This window comes from Choloepus didactylus, chromosome 1, assembly GCF_015220235.1.
Source record: "Choloepus didactylus isolate mChoDid1 chromosome 1, mChoDid1.pri, whole genome shotgun sequence".
Classification (NCBI taxonomy): Eukaryota; Metazoa; Chordata; class Mammalia; order Pilosa; family Megalonychidae; genus Choloepus; species Choloepus didactylus.
The window spans coordinates 65,098,308-65,114,898 of NC_051307.1; the positions used below are offsets into that span (position 1 = coordinate 65,098,308).

Genomic DNA, 16,591 nt, shown 5'->3' on the forward strand with positions numbered 1-16,591 from the left:
TTGGAAAACTTCGCGTCTGGAAAAGCGATTTGGCGGTGAGGACGGCGACGGTATCGATGACCATGAGATCTCTGTGGCTGTTCAGAACCCCTTTCCTGTATAACCTGCTCTGGGCCTTTTGCACCCCAGGTGCCAGGGCTCAGGAGCCTGGGGCCAGCTTCTCACATCCTGGCAGCGCGGGCCTGGATAAGAACACAGTGCACGACCAAAAGCATATCATGGAGCATCTGGAAGATGTCATCAACAAACCAGAGGCGGAGATGTCTCCCCAAGAACTGCAGCTCCATTATTTCAAAATGCACGATTATGATAGCAGTAATTTACTTGATGGCTTAGAACTCTCCACAGCCATCACTCATGCCCATAAGGAAGGGAGTGACCAGACACTACCAAAGAAAGAAGATCTGATTAACTTAACAGACGGTGTTTTGAGAGATGATGATAACAACGATAGATACATTGACTATGCTGAATTTGCAAAATCACTGCAGTAGATGCTGTTTGGTTTCCTCATAGTCATATGCAAACGTGACCCGATATAATGTGAACACTTTTAGTAATGCAGAATAATTTATTGCTGCAGTATTTTCGTAAAAACCTGTAGCAACATGTTACACTGGGGTGAGAAACAGAAATCAAGAGAAATAGAAGAGGAATGGGACACATGGTAATCCCTGCGTACTGCTAAACCTCTTACTGGACAAGGGTGTGATTAAAGACTCCTTACAGGAATACTGGATAATTGGAGCTGAGTCCTCAGGAACTTGAATTTGACTGTAGAATATTGCTAGTCTCTTGGTTTTAATTCATGCTACCTGAAAAGGAAGACCACAAGCTCTGCCAAGTGGACATACTTTTCACAAACAGAAGGAATGGAGTGAATGCCAAATGTCTCCTTGTTACCTCTCTTGAGGTAAATGTGGTCAGCATTCTGGAAGACCACCAGCCTAAAGGATTACTTCCTCTGGGCAAGTTGGATATTTATAAGGCTGTTTCAAAACCACAACATAAGAATGTCAAGTGTTGAGGTTAGCTGACCACTGAGTCCAAGATTTTGGATCCTCCTGGCATTCTGAAAATGATATACCACTGACCTAAGTAACATTTTTCAGTTTTTCAATGTTTTATAAAACTTTTGCCACATTCTTATACTTTATCTCTTCAACTTGGGAGAGACCCTGAATTTAAAAGTGTTCCCTACTCTAATCAATAGCAAATGTTCTAGCTTTCTTAATATTTCTGTTTAACTCTTGTTTTCTAGCATTTTATTTTTGCAATTTAGAATGTAAAGATTTTACTCTTTCTGCTTGATATGGTGGGGGTAAAACTACCAGCTGGTCTAGCACAAGTGAGAAGTAAAAAAGATCATTCATCAAACACAATGATTAACCTAATACAAGTTATATTTCAAAAGGAATGTCATTTAAATGACCTCTCCTAGCCTGATTACATGAATTCTTCAGACCAGTAAAATTAGAAAAAGAGGCTTAACAACTCTTAACAGTGTAAATCTCAATAGTAGTCGAACATTAGAAGCAGCAGATTGTAATCTGGTTTATTGGATATGATGGACACACTGTAATAGAAACCTGAAATGATGGTTGACTGAATGAGATTACATAAAATTTGCTGTAAGATATATAAAGACTTATTTTCTTTATTAAATTATTATTATAAGAAAACAGGTATTTGTAAAAATGGTTTCCTGTGTCAAGTATTTGTGCAATCAGAGCTGAACTGTAAGCTATTCTTGTAATATCTAGTTATTTTGAGAGATTTGTATAATGAATTCAGATATATGGACCAATGAAACTGATGAAGCAAAGGGAAGGAAGGAAGGGAGGAAGGGAGGAAGTCAGTCAGTCTCCATAAATTATAGTCTCCAGTTTGCATTGATTGTATTTTCCCCCCAATCCCACCCTATTTTTAACACCTTGCAATGTTGACATTCATTTGTTCTATCTCATGTAAAAACATATTTGTACCTTTAATTACAATCATTGCACACCTTAAGTTTCACTGAGTTATACAGTCCCAATCCTTATCCTTCGTCTTTTATTCTGGTGTCCCACACGGTCCCAACCTTCCTCTTTCAACCATAGTCACAGTCATCTTTGTTCAGTGTACTTACATTGCTATGATACTATCTCCCAAAATTGTTTTCTAAACCTCTCACTCCTGTCTTTTCCTTTCTGTCTGCAATGCTCCCTTTAGTATTTTCTGTAGAGCAGTTATCTTGTTCACAAACTCTGTCACTGTCTATTTGTCTGAGAATATTTTAAGCTCTCCCTCATATTTGAAGGACAGTTTTGCCGCATATAGGTTTCTTGGGCAGTGTTTTTCCTCTTTCAGTATCTTAAATATATCACCCACTTCCTTCTTCCCTCCATGGTTTCTACTGAGAAATCCTCACATAGTCTTATCAAGCTTCCTTTGTATGTATGTGATGGATCGCTTTTCTCTTGATGGTTTCAGGATTCTCTCTTTGTCTTTGACAGTCTGATTATTAAGTGCCTTGGCATAGGCCTATTCAGATTTATTCTGTTTGGGGTACACTGCACTTCTTGGATCTGTAATTTTATGTCTTTCATAAGAGATGGGAAGTTTTCATTGATTATTTCCTCTATTATTGTTTCTGCCCCTTTTCTCAGCTCTTCTTCTTCTGGGACACCAATGACACGTATATTCCTGATTTTCATTTTGTCCATAAGTTCCCCTAGACATTGCTTGTATTTTTCCATTCTTTTCTCTATTGGTTCTTTTGTGTGTAGGCTTTCAGGTGCCTTGTTCTCCAGTTCCTGAGTGTTTTCTTCTGCCTCTTGAGATCTGCTGTTATATGTTTCCATTGGGTCTTTCATTTCTTGTGTTGTGCCTTTCATTTCCATAGATTCTGCCAGTTGGTTTTTCAGACTTTCAATTTCTCCCTTATGTATGCCCAGTGTTTTCATTATATGGTTCATCTCTTTTGCCATATCTTCCCCAAACTTTTTGAATTGACTTAGTATTAGTTGTTTAAATTCCTGTATCTCAGTTGAAGTATAAGTTTGTTCCTTTGACTGGGCCCATAATTTCATTTTTCTTAGTGTAGGTTGTAATTTTCTGTTGCCTAGGCATGGTTTCCTTGGTTAACCCCATCAGGTTTTCCAAGACCAAAACGGGCTCCAGTCCCAGAAGGAAGAACTATTCAGTATCCAGTTTTCCTGAGGGTGTGTCTTAGAAAACTGGTACACCTTGTGATGCCTTGGGTCACTGTGCTTTTCTGCCCAGCAGGTGGTGTCTGACAGCTTGTAACTCCAGACTGGTGTAAGCAGGTGTGGCCCATGGCTATTTTCCCCCAGGCTCTGGGGTCTGCTTCTGAATGGAAGGCAGGTAGTAGAGCTGAGTCCCACCCCTTTCCTCTTAGGGAAGATAGAGCCCCTAGGGAGAGGTCATTAGCATTTCAATGGTCTTTCTCTGCCTGTGCTATCTCCACCTTTGTCTGGGTCAGAGCACTGGGAACTGAAAATGGCTGAGGCTTTCTTCCCTGAGCCTAAACAGGGACAGAAAGTCCCTTTCAGGGCCAGTCTGCAGCCACCCTCCAGCTCTCCAAGGTCAGTCTTCACCCAAAGCCTCTGTCTGCTTGTTATGGATTCATATCGAGCAGTCCACGCTTTTAATTAAAACCCCAGTTGGAGCTCAGCTTAGCTGTATTCACTTGCTCATAGAGAGCTGCTCTCTAGCTCCACGAGGCTTTGCAGCCCGGGCCATGGGGGGAGGAGGCTCCCAGTTTGGATCCAGAGTTTTTACTTGCAGATTTTATGCTGCAATCTCGGGCATTCCTCCCAATTCAGGTTGGTGTATGATGAGTGGACGGTCACGTTTGTCCCCCCGCAGTTATTCTGGATTATTTACTAGTTGTTCCTGGTTGTTTGTTAGTTGTTCCAGGGGGACTAAGTAGCTTCCACTCCTCTCTATGCCGCCATCTTAGATCTCTCGGGATCATCAACAAAAAGTTGAAGCAATTTTGGAAGAGCCATTTCTTGTTTATTTATTGGGAACAGCAAAGACATGAAGCCTTAAAATACAGAGCTTTTGCTTTTTTCATTCTGAGTTACTTTCATGCATATTTTTTTTATTATACAAAGTCATGCCAAAAAAAAAAAAGTTACACTTAATGTAGAATTCCTCCACTACATTTCTAAACCAAAAATAAATTTACAGAATTCCAGATTGGCAAAGGGGTTAAAACAAAACCTTAGCAGTGTAAAACTTTTTATAACACTTTAATATTAAGTAAGATCTATAACCTCAAATAATCTTTAAATAATTTTAACCAAATATAATTTGTGATATCTAAAAACATAATACCATAGTCTCCTCAGCGGATGAAAATTTATAAGTAAAAACACATAGATCAGAAATTTTAAATAAAAGAAAACAAAGATGTTCTCAAGATAGCAGAGTATTTTCTTTAATAGTTAGGTGGATGACTTTTTTTAAAAAGCATAAAAAATAAGCTGATGTGAATATAGGAAATTATGACACAACTATGACACAGTTGGAAAGGATGAATCAAATATGAAACTTCCTCCACTTCCATTTGAAAGCCTTGAACTCCCTCTGTTGAAAACTTGCATTAAATTTTTGCAACTTAAGATGGCAATTTGATGCCTTTACTAAAGACTAACAACCTATTTTAATGGCAGGCTATAATAAAATCTTTATTGTTTTGTAAAATACACATATTTTTAAGAAATAATTTTCTCTTACAAATCTGTGTAGCTTACTTTGAAGTTGAATTAGACTTGTTTAGAAGAGCCTTAAAAAACAATTTTATCAGACTCTCATGGGAAATAAAACTGAAAAATATTAAAACATTAGGATCAGTCTGACTTACAAAGGAGTTCCCAATAAACATTTATACCAGACTAAAGAAAGGCAAAAAAAGGAATCAGAACTTCAATTATAAAAGTAATCTCCAAACTGTTGTTCTGGAGCTGATAAGCAACACAAATTAAAATGGTAGTTGACCGATCTATTTGTATACTTGAGGTTGAGGAGGCCCTTCCAAGGATATACCAAAACACAGAAGTCAATACTGACAGATTTTACAACATAAAAATGAAAAATTTCTTACTACAGAAGATAATTACAAACAAAGTGAAGTGAGAAATAGCAAACTGGAAAAAGTTTGCACAACTCATATAAAAAAGAATTGTATCTTATTAACAAGAGTTCTTAAAAATAATATGAAACAAATGAACACCGAATACAGGTAAAGACTAAAAAGAAAACTCATAAGAAAGACAAAAACCATCTTCACTAAAACATTTTTTAAATGAAAACAATTATATTAACATAATTTGAATTTTCTAGTCACCCTTGACATTTTCTATCATTCCTTGATTTTTAATATAAAACACAAGACTTTCCTATATAATGCCCTTCAGGTTGTTTGCTATTATCAGTAATAAGAGCTCTGAACAATGAGGACAGGCTAAGGCTAGAGTAAGACTTTTAGTCTTTTGTATAACATTTTTCCAACTGCATCAAAAAGAGTGAAATTACTAGGTTTCAGAGTAACCTTCCATTTCTATATAATATCCCTCCTTCTTCAATTTACCCATTTTACCAGTTGCTATCTGACATTATATCCTCCTAACAAGAGCAGTTGTGTTTACCACCTTCTCTACAATAACAGAACAAGAATGTTAAAGCATCACGTCCCATTTCAGAAGATCTAAATAATCTGCATTTACTCTTCCTGATTTTGAGAAGGTTAGGCTGGAAGGAGGTTGGTTACAGCAGGAGCTGCATGTCAAGCTTACCCTTCATTCACCCTGCATTTCAGTTCTACTGGGGTACATCAACTGAAGTGACAGTATGAATATTCTTGGAGTCTATTTCCATGGGACACACTGGATTCTCCTCAGAATACTCATTTTAAAAGAAGAGAGAACTAAAGTTTGGTTTAAGGATAGCTGTACTGTTCCTTAAACCAAACAGTGATGATACTGATATGGCTGTAGCAATCATCTTAGCAACACTGGTGGCAACGGTGTAGCAGTTGTTTCAGGATCAGAGGCTGGCAGGCTCAGTGCAGAAGACTTCATTAACAAAAACTATAGCAACAGTCTTTTCAAATCAGCACAGACATTATTCTAAAAATACTGACTACCATTTATTAATCACCTATCATGTTCCAGATACTACAGTAGGGACTTTACATTGGTTATTTCCTTAAATCTGCAGTGTGTAAACACTATAGTTAAGATCAGAACCCAGATATCTGGCTTCAAAGTTTATGCTCCTCCAAATTCATTAAAAAAAAAAAAAAAAATTGTCACCAATAGAATTAATTTTCAGGACCCACATCAAATATCATCTGAAAATTTCCACAACTTTTCAGAAAGGACTTGAGGAGAGCTAGAGTTCCCACAGAACAGATTTTGAGAATAGTCAGAAATTTTATACCTTTTATTATTAAACCTTAGCCACAGATAGGTAAAATGGATAAAAAGTACAGATTACATATTTTCATAGAATTATCACAATCAATAGTGCTATTTTTTATAGAAGCATGAACATTCACTGATGTCCCTTGAGTTCCATGGCAACCATACATCATAAGTGACTTTTACTACATTAAGTATCTTCAACAATGACATTTTCACTTCCATAATATTTTATGTGCATAAAGAATATTTACATGTGAGATTTAAAAGAGATAATACAATTATTTTGTGAGGTAGAAAAGGCATTCAAAATTATTTCTCTTTTTACAACTTTGGAAACTGAAGTCTAAGGTTAAATGACATGAACATTAACCCAAGTGCACAAAATTCAATATATATTGAACTAAGTTCTAGGCATATTTTCCAAAAGGAGAAAAATTCAGAAGCTCATAAGAAGTAAATAATTTACAAAAATAAATGTGTTAGAAATAAAAGAAATTAGCAGTCAATCTTTAAAGAAGGCAACTATGAATATTCTTTAAAGTAACTAGGCTTACAAGAGAAATACAAATACAAACCAGAAGTTACCTTTGGATGGTTCAGGGAGAAAAAAAAAAATTAACACTGGATCAATTTTTTCACTCATATCAAAAGTCTTTATTCTACAGGCCAAAAGCAGAAAAATAAGAGAGAAGCTTCAGGAGTTCATGAGGAGATAAAGTTAAATGAGTTTATAAGATCTAGTACTAAGAAACCATCCTCTACCTTTTTTCCACAGATTTTTGCTTGCTTATTTCCATTTCCCACTTGGGCTTCTGAGACAACTTAAATCAAAGGCAACTACAGATTTGCATTTCTCTTATTGACACAGTAAGCCACATTTGTTAATGGAATTCAGATCTCTCAAACCATTTTTGCAAGGAATGCATTCAGTTATTCATTCAACAAATATTTACTAGTACAAAGTGCCAAGTAAAATTCTAGAATCTGGAGATAACAGTGAATAAGACAAGATGGATGGATGATGGATGGACAGAGGGATGGACAGACAAGCAGGTGGATGGATAAGACAGAGGAGAGAGGAATAGACAGATGTCAGATGTATGAATTTCAATTATACCAGATGAAGAACTGGAATACTGAAATAGGTAATTAAATTTTCATTTAGAGTCTGCATCCATTTCTCAAAATACAAGTAGGGTAACCAGTACTTTTTGAAACTGATATTAGCTATGGACTGTTGGTTCTGCCAGTCATATCAGCCACCCAAGAAGAAAAGCCATGAAAGCACATTTACCTCACATTTAGCAATAACATATGGGGGGGGGGGATAGGAGTATAATATTTATTTTAAGTAAAGTTATCACTAAACATACCTTTCAGATAAAAAACAGCTCTTGTGAGGATTTAGATTTTGACAAGATTCTAGGCTGTCATCAGATGATGAAGAAAGTTGATCTGATTTCAAGTTGTCTTTATCACCCAAAATGGCCTCAGTTACAGGAGAGGTCTTTATGTATTTTCTTCCTACCTCCGTTCCCAGGACATTCATCAATATAACTCTGGGTATCCTGTCACACAGAATAACAAACACTGTACTGTATTGAAGTTTGCAGTGAAAACCTGTATTCCAGGAAGTCTAATTTTCAAGCATTTTAATCTTAGCACAAGTAAGCTATTAGAATTGGATCATCCTAGAAATCAACCCATGAGTACGCAAGAGTTTAGATAAATACATTTTTTTTTTATTTCTAGAAGTACATGTTTCTTATAAATTGGCATACATTAGCTTGCCACTACAATTAGGCTTTAACAAGTAGCCAATTTTAAAACTGTACTATGGATGCTATTGGGGTGCTTAAAATTTTAACCAATTTTCCTGCAACAAAAAAAAAAAAAAAACTTTTCTTTTCCAGTAGTTGTTCAAAGCAGAGATTACTTCAAAATTAAACTGACCAATTCAAGAAATCTTTTTCTCATTTAATAGAAAGAGCCTTGATAATTACATGCTTGTAATTGGCCAACAAATGCTAAATCCAACAAGAAAGACATCATTCAGACTGCATCTATATTAATAATAGATGTATAAGTGAAACAGCACATAAACTGATGATAGTGATTATATTATACTTGTTATAATAATATCAGAGAAAGACTCAATAAATTATATGTTTAGACATTAAAGTGTATTTTTAAAGCTCCAAACCTTTTAAATTGGTGGGGTTCATATCAAATGTACTATTCGTTTCTGATGTTTCCTTGAACAAAAAAGGACAGTGTAATTTTTTCTCGGTTTGCCAGTTGTTATTACGAACTGATATAATTTGCCACACTACAATTATGACCCCAAGTTTACTTTTTCGTCCTGAATCTAATGGCCTAAGCCAAATAATTGTGATTTTTTTTAGTTCTGTTATTGTATTTTTGAAGTTTTCCTATCTCCTCTTTATTAATACCCCCTCAACTGTTACTAGAACACTTTACTGCCTCTTTCTGAGAGGAATACACGCAGTCAAAAAGAACCTGAGTACTTTTAGGTGAAAAATGTGAACTTGACTATTTTTACTTTGTTACATTTATTGTAGTACTTAAAGGCACTTTGTTTATTTTCACTATGTTCCAGATGCTGTGAATCCTAGAATTTCATATATGATGAAGAGCTTTGAAATCACGTAGTCCTCTTTATTTTAAACATGAAGAACCAAGACTCAAAAAGTTAAATGACTTAGCCAAGTGTAAGTAGCTCTTTCCAGTAGAACCTGGACTTACTAGTTTTTCTGTTTGCTTTCATTCTGTTACATTCTAACCTCAATACTAACTTGTCAGACAAAGGATTCCAGATAACTGAGTTTTTCTATATATACTTCAGGAAACCCTTGAAAATATCCATTTCTAGCATAACCACCATAAAAAAGTATTGCAATGATTAAGTAGTATATTTGATTTAAAAACAAGGGCTAACAGTAAATACAACTTGCTGAACTTAAGAGTTCATGAGTGTTCTGTTGACACCCCGTTTTGATATGAACAAGTTCGGGTGCTCACTGCCTAGACACCCCTGAAGATGCAGAAAGAGATTAAGTGAGAGGAAGGAGAAGCAACAAACAAGATAAGATTGAACAAATGTCTATGAATACTGAAACTTTATATAATTACATATTTTTTTGGATGCTGGGGTGCTGGAATGGCTGGAAGGAGGTAAATGACATGGTAGAACTGTAGCCTATAGCATCCCTTGGGCTTAGCTCTATAGCTACTCGATGAATTGTGCCTTAAAGGTCTTCACCTTTCTGTATATACCTTGTATTGCATAATAAGGAAAGAACTGAAATTATGGAACTGTAACCCATAACAATTTTTGAAATTACCTATATGATTGCTTGTTGAGCTATACACCGAGAGATGACACCTTTCTGTATGTATGCTATGTTTTACAATAACGGAAATGGCTGAAGTTGTGGAACTGTGACCCATGACTTTCTTTGAGATTTGCTCTCTAACTACTTGTGAAATTGTACATTGAAAGTTATCACTGTTAGTTATGTATGTATGTTAAAGTTCACAATAAAAAATGGAAAAAAAATGCCAAAAAAAAAAGTTCATGAGTGAAAAAAGAAGGGATAGAAAGTATGTCATCTAGTGTACCCTCTAACTGTGAGGAGAGTAGGGCAGAGATTTTTTTTTTTTAACTCCTCATATTATTCAAATCTCTAAGGATCCTCTTTATATTGTCTGATTTGTATCCTGGATGCTAGACAGAACAGTACTTGACGACGGTGGATTTAAAATGGGAATGGGGACAATGTAGAACCAATAAGGCGTCTCAAGATTTCTTTTATTTTACCTCATTACAGGTATTGCTATGAAATACACCATTAAAGAAAACTCAACTGTGGTTCTCAATACTTTATGAAAAACACAGGAATATTAGCAGTGAGAATTTCATTCAGGTTAGAACCATTTTTCTCCAGGTAAATATTTTAGAGTAAATAACATCTGAATTTTTTTAAGAGCTGAAAGAATCTGATATATGAAGTTGGTAACTCATTCTAAAAATTGACTATATATTCCTTTTATGGTTTGCTATTACTACTAAATTCTAAAATGTTCCTCATAATAAAATTCCAAAAACTTTAGTATTTAAGTAAAGAGAAAATTTGGGCATAAAAGGAAACACATCAAAGAAGTGTCAACTATAATTTAATATCTCTGTTCAAATGTCTAATTTAACATTTACCTATAGTTTAAAATGTTGAGTCCCTAAAAAAAGCTGTCTCTCCAAAATAGATGAGTTGAAGTCTGTAGACAATTAGTCCTGTACAAAGTGTTGAACAGAATAATTTGACAAAAAGGCAATAGAAATATCCACATAGAAAGGGAAAGTCTGTTACAATTCTCTTTTGAATAAAAAATGAGTATCCGATGCCTGTATGGTTTGTTTTTCTGCTGGATTTTGAAGAAAAAAAACAGAGAAATGAAAAAAAAGATTGAAAGATAAATAAGGTCATTTAAGTTGATCGAATAGCTAAAAGGTTATCCTATAAGAGAAAAACCTCAAAATTCAACCAAAGCCATTTAAAAAAGAAATTATGTACCAAGCTGCACCGAACCCTGTATCCCTAAAGCACCAGAGTCCTAGAAGTCTTTGAAGCTATCAGAAGCATCTCAGCTCAGCTCATCTACTCAGCATGTTTACCACAGTGTCTTTCAATTAGAAAGACTATTATCATGTGAATGAATGACACAAGGAACGATTAAAGAATACATAAAACATTTAAAGTTTAACAAGGTACCATATATATTTAGGTCATAGAGTATCATGGAATTTTAGAGATAAAGGAATTTAAAATAAAGTCTAATTTCTACTCTACTAATAAGAAAAATTAAAGTTCAGAAGGGTGAAAATGTAAAGAGAAGCAGTATACTATGGGGGTTAAGAGCAAGGACTTTGAAGTCAGACAAAGGTAGGTTCAGATTTTGATTGTAGCCCCTAATAGTTATATAACCCTGAAAAAGTTACTTAACATAATTTCTGCCTTTCAGCCTTGATCTTCTCATCTCTAAAATGGGGACAGTAATATCTACCTTGCAGAGTTGCTAGGATTAAATGAGATAATAGATGGCAGTTAATACAATTCCTGGTACACAGTAACTACACAATAAACGGAAATCCACTTTAATTTTCACATTACTTCAGTCTTGCTCAAACTTATGAACTATTCTTTAAAATACAGAGATTACTATTATATGCTCTACAATATTGATGAAAAAAATATTTTATTAGAAAAGTATATAGATTAGTCAGTGATGTCCATAGTATACCCAGCTTTTCACAACAGAAAGCCATGGCCAAAACATCTTTTATCAACTATTGGCAACTTACCCAATTTGGGTATTTTGAGGAAACAAAGAGCTTTGTGTGACAGCCTTACTGAATGCAAATAAATCTACAAAGTGATGACTAAGTTCATAATACCTAAGCTGTCTTTTGGAGTACAAATAAATAAATTGGCAGTGCCATAGAAATTCCAGGGCTAGCCAGTATTTCAAAAAATTCTGAATTTTCACAAAGAACAAAGATGCATATTTCATCTCTCATGCTATCTCAATCTGGAAGGAAGGAAGGACTGAAAGTGGTCATTTCACACAGCCCATCCAATTTGTTTTTCCTAACTATGTAAACAGTATCAGTAAGTAAAATAAAATAAAACTTGTTTAACTTTATTTAATAATATGAAACCATACTTCACAATATCATAAATATGCTAAACCAAAGCAGAAAATATGACAACTCATTACAGTGACAACTTTTGAAATGCAGTGATATATAGCAGAAAATACACTGGCCTGAGATATGGTGTCATTTACTAATTATGTATCTGCATGATTTTTCTCTACAGCTTTAATTTTGTCAATTACATATTAAGGAGCTCCTTCTCTGCTTAACCAAGGTGACTATGAGGTTCAAATAATTTCATAAATGGGGGCAAGAACTGATAAAACCTACTAAGAGCTATTAATATAGAACTTCAAGTCAAGAACAAATATTTTAAGAAATGAAGACCCTGTTGAAAGACAGTAATCATGTCTTTTAATAAAACTATAAAACAATAAGCACAAAATATATAGTATCAATTTTGTTTTCATTTTGTTGTGATTCTGGGCTAATGTCTTTCTAAAATTGTGCTATATAACATTTTCAAAGAGTTCTTATATTCTTATGCCAGGAGATATAATTTGAAGTATATACCTTCTAAATCAGTGTCTTAAGATCTGTAGAGAAAAAGGTTTAATTTTTGAATAACTTTCTTAAAAAGAGTGACAAATTTTCTGAATTTGCTCTTTTCTTTTACTAAGATAAATTTTAAGAGAATAAATTATCACAACTAGAATATTATTGGCTTAAAGAAGTTTTAAAGTGATAGGAATATTACAGTGTACAGAAAGTCTTATCACTACTGTTTATGGAATATGGAATTTTTTAAAACTTCAAACATATGTAAATTTAAGAAAAACTGAATAAATATAATTACATTATTCAGAATTCCAATAACCAGGAGCTAATAAGGATACACTACCCCTACTTTATATTTCTTTAACAATCTCTGGTGCCAATCAAAGAAAGATAGTTTATCTTCTCAAAAGTCCTGTACATATGTCCCACTAGGTGCTTTCTTGCCTAATTACTGATCTAGGTCTATCAATGTCTGAAAATCTCCCCCAAAGGGAACAGATGTGAACCACATTTGGAGATAGGACCTAGACTAAAATGTGGTTTAATTATCTGAAGGACTTTGAGCATTCCAAATTCTGCTAATTATTTATAAATCTCTCGACCCTTTTGTTCATTATTTAATTATATGAACTGGGACTATGTGTTTTCTATTTTTCTTATCAATCTTATACAGAAATCAAAAGGCCAAATTGCTCTCACATAAAAGATAAAGGACCTAGTTCAGTATCCTTAGATCCCAGACAGCAAATAAAATTTCTAACAAAATGCCATTTCTGCAACCGAATAAGCAATTCTGGTTTACTCCATAGTTAAACTTTGTGATAAAATTTAAAGATAAAATTAAAAACAAAAAATAAATTTTTCTCCCTTTCTACCTCCTGAAATAAGTCCTAGCAAGATAAAAAATGAAAATAAGACAAAAAGCTTCATGTCAAAGTTAAAAGATTGAAGAAAGCAAAGACTCCTATTCTAAATAGCAAGTCTCAGATAAAAGACATCTATCCAAAGCCATACCCCAACACTTCTCCAATTTCCTTATTTCTTCTTTTCCTGTATGTCACCAAAATTACAGAGCAAATAATTCATTCTGATGGAGTAAAATATATTTCTGTCAAAGAGTCTGGAGGTGTAATTCTGGTTACAAGCAACCTCTTTCTTCTATTCAGCAAACACTTATTGAGCACTTAATGCATGCCCAGAACTGTGCTAGATACTAGGAATAAAGGAAAAATAAGAAATAAAATGTAGTTCCTGCACTCATGAAGCTCACACCAAAGTGGCAGAGAAACTAAATATAGAAAATACTGTGATTTGAGTGCTATATGAACAAGCTTCTTAGGAATACAAAGAGAGGGGTCAAATGCAGATCTGGGGAGTGTAAAAAGGAAGGCTACTCAAGAAGGTGACATCTGAGCTCAACATTAACCACCAGTAAAAGTCAGTGAAAGAGAAAAAGAGGATTCTTTTCAGAATACAGGTATCAACAGCATGAGTTAAGACACATAAAGGAGCACTATATATTCAGTGAGCTACCAGTAACTCCCTAAATCTAAACCACAGAGTGAGTGTGGAGGAGTGGATGGAAAGGAGGCTAGACACAGACTAGGTTCAAGACCATTAAGGGCCTTGTGTACAAAGCTAAGGAGTTTGAGCTTCATCCTGAAGGCTTGTGAAGGAACAGAAAAATGCTCGAGTAACTAGTAAGATGTGCCTTTCAGAATGAATACTTTGGCAACAATATAGGGAATAAACCAAGAAGAAGAAAACTGTTCACAGGAAGACTAAGTTTTTATTTAGTAACAAAGGCATAAAGTTACTAGGGCTTGAACTGAGCCAGTGGCAATAAAGATGGAGATAACATCATTTCAAGACAGATTAAGGGAGTAAAAATACCAAGACATGGTAAAGGACTGGATATGAAATTAAAGAAAGAATGGTAAAGGATAATTCCCACATTTCTAATTTGGACAACTGGGTATATGGCAGATTCATTCACTCAGATAGGGGATACAGACATAGGAATAAGTCTGAGAACCAAGATAACGCATTCACCTTGGAACAAGCTGAATTTAGGACACTTGGAGCTTGGGAAAGGTCTAGCTGTTAGTTCACCCCAGGAAGTGAACAGAAAATAAAAATTGTAGTGTCTTATTGGCACTCTTCATATTACATTAAATTTCAAGTAACACATAATCTAGCTGCTAACAATTCGGGGGGGGGGGGGGGGGACTATTCTTGTGAAAGAATGGGATACCACACTGTTCTACCTGAAAACAGACAGTTATAGAATGATGGGACTAGTGTGCTTGTCATTTGGATGATGCCTTTTCTTTCTATCATTTGCAGGAGACAGAATTAAAGCTTCCTTTTCAAAAGAGTCAATGGACTGGAAGGACCATTCCTTTCTGTCAGCAGAGCAAGGGAAGAGTTTACCTGTGCTAATGAGTAAAACTGCTAGACACCAACAGAATAAGAGCAAACCACTTCATAATTTACTAATGCTAAATTGTCTGACTCCAAGATTTAGAAAGAGTTAAATTTACATCAGGTATGATCTAGTAAGGAAGGTCTCATTAACTTAGATTTTATGTTTTTACCTCTTTTTGAAGAAGCATCCTTTATAAAAATTAATGTATAATATTATGCTCTGATGTTTTGACAGTTCTACTTTTAAAAAAAATAATTGTGATGAAAGCATCTTTTTATGTGGGTTTTGGCTTAAAGTACTTATGTATTTCATTCAGATTGCAGACCATATAACCAAAGCACTGTCTAGCTGATGGCAGATTATTCTGATCAAAAGCAAAGTATCTCCCCACAAAAATATCCACTTAAGGGCTAAAACTGTAAATAAAAATATATGCTGTGAAAAGATTTACATTACAGATCACAAATTATCAAAGCGAATTCCTAGTTTTCAGCCCCAATCCAGATGTTATTCTTTTAAAAAATAAAAGCCTAAATTGGTCTTGTTCACAAAAATTAAACTGAATATTTACTATTAAAAACCTGGGGGCAACATTTCGATATCATCTCCTTTTTAAAAATGCATATAAAATAAAAGAAAACTCATAACGTCAAAGATGAGAGGACCTAGATTACATAATATTTAAAAGGCAAGTTAAAGATGCAGAAAATAAGAAATATCTACACATATAACTTCATTTTATATCACAAATGAATTTCTAAAAAGATGTAAACATGGATCAAAATATTATAAAATAAATAAGTTAAATATACTTGGGATACTTGTTTTTTAAAAAAACTTCACACCAATCCATTTACTAAAATGCAGAACCTTCATCTAACTTGGCAAAATGAGACTGTCAGCTTTTAAGATTTTCTTAGGTGGGAGCACACCTAAGATATGCAGATCTTCTTAAGGACTGTTTCCAACAATCTTATTTTTAAGCAATTTGGACTTATTTCAAATGTGGTAAGTTGAACAAAATCAATACTGAACAACATACCTTTCAGATAAATTAAGGCTCTGGTGAAGAGGTTCTAATTTTTGACATGTCTCTAGGCTGTCAACAGATGTCGAAGGCAATGAGTCTGATTGTACCTTGTTGGCGTCACATAAATTAGCATCGTTTCTAGGTAGGGTCTTTCTGAATTTTCGTCCTAAATCCGTCCATAGGACATTCGTCAACATAACTTTGAGTTGCCTGTTACATACATAAATAATTAATATATACAGCACTAAACAGTATAATACATGAATTCATCATAAACTATAAGAAATGAAACCTTCAGGAATTCCAAATTTTGGTTTTTCAAGCAATTATAATAGATATCATAAGTAAAAAATTTGCCTAACCATTTTCAAATATATGTTAAAAAGTAAAACCTGTTTTACTTAAATTGGGATTTTCTTCAGAATTCTGTCTGGCATGTTTCACTTGTGGTCACACACATGTAC

At 34.4% G+C, this 16,591-nt stretch overlaps 2 protein-coding genes across 9 annotated transcripts in view; one reads left to right on the forward strand and one right to left on the reverse strand.

Annotated features, from left to right (window-relative positions):
* SENP7 (SUMO specific peptidase 7) overlaps positions 1-16,591 on the reverse strand; it is a 214,718-nt gene that overhangs the window by 74,859 nt on the left and 123,268 nt on the right. For 3 of the 8 annotated variants that reach the window (XM_037834886.1, XM_037834906.1, XM_037834897.1), the window contains 2 exons: positions 16,140-16,337; positions 7,811-8,005 (listed from right to left, as the gene is read on the reverse strand). The exons of 1 other annotated variant lie outside the window; for it this stretch is intronic. In XM_037834886.1, coding sequence (XP_037690814.1) covers positions 7,811-8,005; positions 16,140-16,337 — 393 coding nt within the window. Of the gene's footprint in view, positions 1-7,810; positions 8,006-8,640; positions 8,693-16,139; positions 16,338-16,591 lie in introns of those variants that run through there. 4 more of the 8 variants (XM_037834912.1, XM_037834935.1, XM_037834942.1 and 1 more) reach the window with 3 other exon arrangements.
* On the forward strand, positions 57-494 carry LOC119532487 (multiple coagulation factor deficiency protein 2 homolog). Its single transcript, XM_037834967.1, has one exon. It carries the CDS (start codon positions 57-59, stop codon positions 492-494), a length of 438 nt encoding a protein of 145 aa, XP_037690895.1.

Bases quoted from the DNA above. Each gene is read 5' to 3' on its own strand.
- LOC119532487 (XM_037834967.1), top strand. From the start codon at position 57: ATGACCATGAGATCTCTGTGGCTGTTCAGAACCCCTTTCCTGTATAAC.